Below are 9,480 nucleotides of genomic sequence, written 5' to 3'. Positions count from 1 at the left end.
TTTGGTGAAACGTACTGCAGGCGCTGCACTGTAGGGGGCGCTATCAAGTCAAGTGGACACGCCCATGGCATGAAAACCAAGTAAATTTCTTTCCAAATTTTGGCAAAAGTTACCAAAAATACAATTAATTAATGGATCAAAAATAGGTAAAACAATAATGTAAATCATCATCGTCAATACGAGCGGACTCAAAACAGGAAGTGGAGACGTTCTCTGGTTTGACTTTGGATGAAGACACAATGTTTTCTTCACATGACCATCGAGCTGCTGAGTGTCTGAAACATGTCACAGCTGTTATAGAAAACTAACACACACACACACACACACACACACACACACTCACACAGACACACACACACACACACACACAGTCATAAAACAGTCAATTAGAGGGCAGGTGCTGGATTCCTCAGGCAGGTGATTTGGAGCGACTGGTTTGGACGTGAGGTCGTCCACTCGTCTCTGATTGGACGTGAGGTCGTCCACTCGTCTCTGATTGGATGGTTCACAGGAAAAAGTTTACACGTGTTCAAGGTTTCTGGGTTTGTTGGTTAATGTCACCATCATGAGCTCAGCTCTGTTTAATTTGTTGTGCCATGTACAAGTTTTTAATTAATTCATAAAAAATATGATCAGTACTTTAACTGTGGTATTGTAACTACATTGAGTACTTTTCCTCACAGTAACTAAATCATGTGAACGAGCAAACGCTGAATCAGATGTTTTAAGCACGAAATTAATGTCTGTGTGTTAACTTACTTATACCTTTGTGAGGACCATTTAACATAGACCTACAGAGGGAGGACACTTTGACCGGTCCACACTTCTTCCTAGGACTGTTTGAGGGTCAAGACCTGGTTTGGTTTGGATGATCAGTGACTGTATATAAAGATGATTAGTGACTGTATATAAAGATGATCAGTGACTGTATATAAAGATGATCAGTGACTGTATATAAAGATGATTAGTGACTGTATATACAGATGATCAGTGACTGTATACAAAGAGGATCAGTGACTGTATATATAGATGATCAGTGACTGTATATAAAGATGATCAGTGACTGTATATAAAGATGATCACTGACTGTATATACAGATGATCAGTGACTGTATATACAGATGATCAGTGACTGTATATAAAGAGGATCAGTGACTGTATATAAAGATGATCAGTGACTGTATATACAGATGATCAGTGACTGTATATAAAGATGATCAGTGACTGTATATAAAGAGGATCAGTGACTGTATATAATAACTACCTGAAAAGACAGAAAGCATCTTTGACCAACATTTACATAACGTCAACTTATATCTTTGGCGTGTGGTTAATGAGCTACACTGCAGCCAGCCACCAGGGGGCGATCGAGATGGTTTGGCCTTTTGGGAGAGGTGACGTCATTTAAAGAAGTAAAGTTTAGTGTTTAACTGAAATCAAAATGTCGGCAACAAAAGACAAACATCTGAAAAGTCCCGTCTTCAGAAACACATCGTAGAAACTCTGTAACTGTACGATGTCCCCCCCCTCAGCCACGCCCCCCAGAGAGGGACGCCACGCGAGGGACGCGGACATGTCCCCATTTGCATTTATCGGGTGAGTCATCTTGGTTTGTTGAAACCATAAGTAACCATATTAGGAGAGAGGGGGTGGAGCCTGACTGAGAGCTCGGGGACACACCCACCTCTACCTGCCTCCTTCACCACCTGGATGACACTAGCTGTCAATCACGGCCCAGTGGTTATTTATTTCCTGGAGGACGTGAGTTTATCGGTTCGACGCTGAAAAAGCTTTTTGTTTTCACTCCTCCTCTTTTCTTCATCTGTCTCTCTTTCATTCATTTATTTATTTTTCTCTCTCTCTTGCTTTTCGCTCTGCCTCACTCATCCTCTCTCTCTCTTTTGTTTGCTCCAATGCACAATCTCTCTATTCCTCTCTCCCTCCCTTTCTCGTAAGAGCTCTCTCTCTTTCTCACGTGTCCTCTCTCCACCCCTCTCTCTCTCTCTCCCTCTCTCTCTCCCTCATCCATTAGCAGGAAGACGAGAAGAGACGAAACGACAGAGGCAGACGGAGCACAAGGAGACGAGAGAGGGACAGAAGAGTCGAGCGAATAAGAAGAGAAGAAGAGCGAAAAGGACAAATTTGAAGAAGACGAGAGGAAAAGCAAAGCATCATGGACGCTCTGAAGAAGGGATTCTCCATGGCGAAGGGTGGAGTGGTGTCCGCTGCCGAGAAGACGAAGGCCGGCGTGGAGGAGGCCGCCACCAAGACCAAGGAGGGGGTCATCTATGTCGGTGAGAGGATGGATGGGCGGGTGGATGGGGGGGCAGAATTCAACAACAGAAAATGTATTTAAAAAGTGAAAGACAACAATCAGACAGAAAGTGAAGATAGAGAATACAGAGGTGGAGAAAAGAGTGGATGATGGAGAGATGATCAGAAGGACAGACAGACGGAAGGAGGAAGGAGGAAGAGTCATCTGACGTGAGACATCGTGACCGGAGCGAGAGACGAGTGAAATTCAACATCGACCTGTGAAGGATGAAGGGAGGGATGGAGAGATAGAGGGAGGAGGACAAGAAGAAAATTCAGCTCTGTTTTTTTATATGAAAGTTGAAGGAGGGATGGATGGAGTGATAGAACAAAAGAGGGGTGGAGGGAGCGATGGGTTGAAAAGGTGAATTTTAACATATAAAAATCATATGAAAGAAGGAGGGAAGATCAAAAAGTGCAATTCACCCTCAACATTGTGAGGTGATGGATAAACATTCATTTAAACGTATAAAATTCACATCTCGGGTTTTACCTTGGTGGAAAGTGAAGGGTGAATAGATAAGATGAAGGGATGGGCGGAGGACAAGTGTAATTCTACACCAAAGCAGGATGGAAGAAGGGAGGGAGGGAGGAAGTGATAGGTAGAGAAGAAGATGGATCGAAGAAAAAGTGCTTGGACAGAGAATCTTTCAAACCAGTGGAGTCGCCCTCTGCTGGTCATTCCAGATAATGCAGCTTCACTAAAAACACCATGATTTAAATATCTCGTTAGAAACGTTAAAACCTGAGAACTGAGAAGGACTGAGACAAACTGAGGTCAAAGGTCAAACAGGGAGCACAGACACTAGTGATGATACAGGTGAAAAGCATCAGGATCAACCGATCAAATAAAACAGGAACATATCAGAACCTGTAAATGTTGATAAAGTGACGTTTGATGTTCACGTGCAGATCACAGATGTTTGTCAAAGATTAAACATGATTATGAATCGATGCGTGCTGTCGTGCTCGGTCCTAACTCGACTCGAGGAAGAAGAAAAGAAGTCAAAGTGACGGAGATATGAGCTGATGTTATGAGCCCCTTCATCATCATCATCATCATCATCATCATCATCATCATCATCATCTTCTTCCTCGTCTGGTTAGAAAACAGCTTGTGCGTCATTCACTTTGTTTTAATATCATTCCAGACGTCGATAATGAAACGAGATCTGTCTTGTATGTTGTGAGTAATGATCAGACCAGTTCTCTGGAGTCAGAAGCAGTTCCTCTAATGTCCACTAGATGCTGCTGTGGGGCCTGGAACCAATTAGAAAGGAGTTTAAACACATCAGAGGAAAAATAAATGAAAGAAAAGTTTATAATGTTATAAACAAATGAACAGAGACTGGAGCAGCTGCTTGTCTACGTTTCATCCTGGTGACCTGAAGCCATTATTCTGTGAGTGTGTGTGTGTGTGTGTGTGTGTGTGTGTGTGTGTGCGCACAGAATCCAGGTCACACTCACAGTGTGAATGTCACACCATAAAAAACAACATGGAGTGAACTCAGTTCTTTGACTTTGTTTCTTCTCTCGTCAGGAAACAAGACGATGGAGGGAGTCGTGACCGGAGTCAACACAGGTAACACACGAGAGTTCGCCCCCTGGTGGCTGGCTGCAGGGTAGGGCATTAACCCCCCCCCCCCCGCCCTCCGCCATGTTAGCAGATGGGACATGGGCCAAACAAAAAAATCGAAGAAGACGTTGAATAAATGTTTGTCAATGATGGTTTTGACATTTTAGGTTGTTATTATCTCACTAATGTTTGTTCAATATATGTGTGTGTCTGTGTGTGTGTGTGTGTGTGTGTGTTTACATGACACTTTGTTTCCTGTCGTCCAGTTGCCCAGAAGTCAACTGAACAGGCCAACGTTGTTGCCGACACTGCCGTCACCGGGGCCAATGAAGTGGCCCAGGCCGCGGTGGAGGGGGTGGAGCATGCAGCTGTGGCGAGCGGATTCGTCAGCACGGTGAGTGACATCACGTTGGTGGATTTTAATGAATTTCATAATTAAGTGTCAAACTTATGTCTCCCTCTTCTGGCAGTGGGAGTTATTACACAAACACAGAAATCACATCACTTCCATCACTTTCTCTCCTCGTCAGTTTTCCTTCCTCTTCACGCAGTTTAGTTTTCTGGAGAATCTGGAGCAACAATAATTTTAAAAGATGATTTAACTTTATTTTTTAAGGTACATAAGTAACTGGTTGTAACAGGTGTTAGCAATTTAATCAATGTATATATATATTCATATATTTCAGTTTTTCTTCACTGAACAAAATTGATATTTTTTCCTGCAATGAAACGAAAATTTAAAATATTTCTCTTATGAAGGTTCAGTGTCTCAGATTAAGTGACATCTGGTGGTGAAGGTGCAGATTGCAAGAAACTGCCCCCCCCTCAGGTGACCAGGTGACAGGGTCTCGGCTCCGGTAGAAACATGGTGGTGCAACATGGCGACTCTGAGGAGGAGGAGCCTCCTGAAATAATCAAAGGCTGATTCTGATTAAACACTAATGAAACATCCTGATAAAGATTATTTTATATTACTGATAATATTTTACTTCTACTTTAACAGTTCATTAGCAGTGAACTACATTAAATTAATGTTTTAATCTGTGTTGATGAATTAAACAATTTTTCTCTCTTCATTGACAAATCTCTGGTGATTGACTGGGACCAGGAGGAGGCGGGACCAGTGGCTGAGGAGGTGCCTGATTGGTTGGGAGGGGGGGGGGGGGGGGGTTATGAGCGACTAAATGATTGCTAGCATGGTTTGATGCTCGTAGCCTGACATGATTTTCTGACTGTAAACGATTAATCAGTGCTTTTTCTAAGATTTTAACAATTTTCAGAATGTGAAGAAAAACCCAGAATGCAACTGAAAAGCTTCAGTTTATCTAAATGAGACGGAACCGAAAGGAATGTTACAACTAAGTGAAACACATCCCGTGTTAAGAAAACATGTTATATAATAAGTGCATCTTGCAGTTAGCATCAATGAAAACCCAAAGTGTTTCATCTCAGCATCGCAGCAGTTGCACGTCAGGAATCAAATCTGAAAGTTTCCTTCAGCTTTCCCTTGCGTTATAAATATTGAAGCAGCTACAACATAATTATAAAACTGCTATTATCAGTTTGTGATGATGTTTTTCACTTATGTTTATAAAACTAACCAACGTGAAGGAGGAGGCGGCTAAAAGTAAAGAAACGATCTGACGTTCGTCTCTATGCTGATGACGCTCCGCTCCAGACTAACAAAGTCACACTAAAGTGAACCAGGAGCATGAATCTGATTCGTTCACGTGAACTAAATCTTCTTCAGCTTCTCTCCTCGGTTTCACTCTTTACTCACTTTCTTTCACAAGTCGATGTTCTAGTTGATCAGTGACTGTAAATAAAGATGGACGACATGACGACCCCATAAAGTAAAGCAACATCATCTCTATCGCCTCCTGGTGTCTGGCTGCAGTACAGGTCATAAACCTCCTCCATGTTAGCAGATGGGACATGGACCAAACTAAAATATAAATATAGCCGTTAAATAAATGTTTGTCAAAGACGGTTTTGTCATTTCAGGTCGTTCTTATCTTACTGATGTTTGTTCGAGTGTTTCCGATCAGTTTGGTTTTATTTGAGGTCAAGGAAAGATGTGAAGGAGAAGCCATAAGGAGTTAGGAAAGGAGAACCACAGATCTGAAAAGTCTGAGTCCACTTACACGCTGCGGTTTGTTATCGACAGAGATTCACACAAAATATACAGTACTTTGTGATGACTGTTATAATAATGTCATTTTCTCCTCATGGTCGATGTTTCCTTGGCTAAAGGAGACAAGTTAGGAAGCACTGAGGCTCCTTTCCTCATCACTTACAGAATTCAAACAGATGGTTTTATGGCGGCTGTCGAAACACTTCAGGTCTTTTCACTCTAACGCAGCCTCTGACTGTAAATGACGTCATCACCACAAGATGGCGGTGTTCACATCTGAGATACTACAGCTTCCTGTTTGAACAGGAGGAAGAGGAGGCGTGTCTTCATCTTTATTAACATGAATCTCGTTCACATTCAGTCACTGGTTGAAATATAAAGTTACACTTCTCCGTGAACAACCGTTGTGTGTCCAAGTAGAAAAAGGTTCAATCAGCAGATTTGAAAACAATCATCACCAGTGATGATGGAGGTCGTGACCTCGAAGTCAAACAGTGAAACCGACCAATGAAATGTGTTTACCTGTCGTTGCTCTCGGAGAAATGTATCTTTGATTGTGGGCGGGGTTATGTGACAGTCATGTGACCTCTGCCCTCTCTTTCTCTCAGGCCGACCTTCCAAAGACAGAAGCTGAAGGACAAAGCGAACCGGCCGGACAGTAGGTGAGTGGACAGAGTGATTGACAGCTGGTGTCGTCCAATGGGTGTTGAGTGCTTTTCTAATCAGATTTCTCTGTGTCTGTTTGTTCTCCTCAGACTCCGAGGGCGACCCAGAGGAAACTAACTTCACAACGTTTAACCTTTGACCTTTGACCTGCTCATCACTAACAGCTTCTTCACCACATTAACCAAGAGACAGCCTGTCCTCATCTTACCCCCCGATACTTGTCTCTCATTGTGCACACACACACACACACACACACACACACACTGTCAGTTTTGTAACACTCAGGGGATGACACCATGCACTAAGCTGGTTAGTCGGTGTAGGACGACATCACCCAGGACACTATGCTGACTCCGCCCCCTGACAGACACATCTGAGGCCTTAAACTGCATGTTGCTTTACTCTCTCTCACACACACACACACACACACACACACACACACACACAGATATAATCGAGCTTCAGGGCAGATTCTTGTTTTATAAAACACAAGTGAAATAAAGACGCGTTTGGAAAACGACTTCGTTTCTTCTCCTTTACTTCCTGTTCTGTTTACAACCACGCAAAGGTGCAGTTCTCAGCTCTGACCACCAGGGGGCAGTGTGAATTAAAACACATGATAAGCAGGTGACAGAGACCCAGATGTTTCTTTGGAGATGTGACGTCACTGCTTGTTTGTGATTGGTCAGTTGTCAGCAGCAGGTCACTGTATAAGGGTTTGTGTCACACCACAGAAGAAGAAGCATCAGATAAATCTTAAAACTTCATAACTTCCAGGTTGTGTAGAAATAGTCCAGAACGAATGCAGCTGTAGAATCTCCTCGTGTTTCCAAGTGGACGTCTTCATCTTCTACGTGTCCGGCTCCTCTTCTTCATCCTGAGATGTTTGTGTTCTTCATGTTTCACGTCACGTGTTAGAAACCTCGTCCACACGTCCACTCGCTCACTGGGAAGCTTCCACACATTGTCCTGCTGGTTCCTCACATGAACTCTGACATGTTACACACATGTTACCAGGAGGCTGCAGGAGAAGATCCAGAACATGTCCAGAGACACTGACTCTGACATCTGTTCTCACATAGAGAACCTGCAGAACCTGAAAACAGTTGAACACTGGAGGAGTATTTCTACTGCAGTATTCAGGTTTCAAGAACTGGAATGTTTCCGCCTCCTCATGTTTTATGTACTTTTACATCTCAGACACTTTTAACATGTCGTGATCTGAAGAAAAGAAGAGAATCAGATTGTGTGTTCGTACGAGCGGATCAGCTTCACATCACATCATTTACGATCATATGGTCAGACATGAAGACACAACGTGTTCACTGACTGCAGGGTGGGGCCTGTTTCCATAAAACACACACACACACACAGACACGCACCCCTGATCCTCGTCTCCACTATCAACAGAACCTGTTGTGAGGAGGGAGGCTAACAACACAAAGACGTCACCATGTCGGCCGCACACAGAAGAAAAGACTCACAAACAGTTCATGAGTGTTTCAGGTGATGGACATCAGTGGAAACACACTGATTGTGTTATCGTCACTTCATGTCTGGTTTCTGTCGTCTTTTATTTGCCATAAACCAATTTGCCCTCAGGATTAATAAAGTTGTTTTGTGTTGTAGTCGTAATTATTCAGTCGCTTCATCAGCTGCTTTCACCAGAACCAGGAGACGTGATCTCCATCGTGCTGATCACTGAGGATCCTGTCGTACCGTCGTCCAGCAGACGTCTGTGGTTTAAACTACAGACGTCTGTGATGTTTAAACTACAGACGTCTGTAGTTTAAACCACAGACGTCTGTGATGTTTAAACCACAGGACACCGTGTGCAGTCGAGCCTCTGGGATCTTTCTATGACGGCACAAATGCAAACCCAGTGTGTAGCGCAGGCACACAAAGGATCTGAGCAGGTCGAGCGAGGGGAACACCCCCCCCCCCCCCCCCTGCCACCCACGAGTCATGTGCTCTTCAAAGGTTCGACTTCTCATGGACTCAAACAATAAAGGGAATGTTGTGATGAGTCACTTTGCCTTTTTTGAATTTTTCCTGTGTTTGGTCCCACACCCAAACACACACCCACAACCACACACACACCCACAACCACACACACACACACACACACACACACACACACACACAGAGGCTCTTAATTGGCTGTCAAGGTGGGGGAATCTGCAGTGATCGCTCGAGGGGAAAACACCCTTCACACTGGGCGGACTGGTGTGTTGCCATGACAGATCAAATTAAAGTTCCTTGGTCTCAAACCGGTGTGACAGGTGGAGCGTGTGCGACGCCCTGCAGCCGCACCTGATTCCTGATCAGGGCGAGGCCTGAGACCAGCATCTATAAGACCGAGCACCGTCCAACACCACATCACAAACCACAGCACATCTCAAACCACATCACATCACAAACCACAGCACAACACAAACCACAGCACGACCATGGCAGACTTCCTGGGTAGCTTAGCTGGTAACAAAGGCATCGCATCGATGGTCGGTGACCAAGCGGGTGAGTACCAGTTATTAAATATCGGGATCATATTTGATTTTTGCAGATGGTGGAGTTGTTGCACAGGAGGAGGATTTGATTCCTCCTGACTGATCAGATTGAGACACAAGCTCACAGAAGATGTTTGTGTTAACACGTTTCTTCTTCTCTGTTATTCCGGAGCCTGGTTTTCAGTTAGAGACGTTCTGGTTCCACGCTCGAGCTTTCAGTCTGAATCCTGCACTTCCTGTCGAATCGCCCAGCTTGTGCTCACACTGTGGCCTTTACCTTCAGC

The 9,480-nt window shown here is 44.0% G+C and overlaps 1 protein-coding gene across 1 annotated transcript; it reads left to right on the top strand.

The window, feature by feature from the left end:
* The first annotated feature begins 2,144 nt into the window (after nt 1-2,144).
* Nucleotides 2,145-6,685, top strand: LOC128453019 (synuclein). The gene is made up of 5 exons (XM_053435612.1): nt 2,145-2,294; nt 3,854-3,895; nt 4,156-4,283; nt 4,998-5,024; nt 6,632-6,685. The coding sequence occupies exons 1-5, from the start codon at nt 2,174-2,176 to the stop codon at nt 6,683-6,685; spliced, it is 372 nt and encodes a 123-aa protein (XP_053291587.1). The 5' UTR covers nt 2,145-2,173.
* Nucleotides 6,686-9,480: the final 2,795 nt, after the last annotated feature.

This window comes from Pleuronectes platessa, chromosome 12 (assembly GCF_947347685.1).
Source record: "Pleuronectes platessa chromosome 12, fPlePla1.1, whole genome shotgun sequence".
NCBI lineage: Eukaryota > Metazoa > Chordata > Actinopteri > Pleuronectiformes > Pleuronectidae > Pleuronectes > Pleuronectes platessa.
This window is presented reverse-complemented; position numbering and strand designations above follow the sequence as displayed.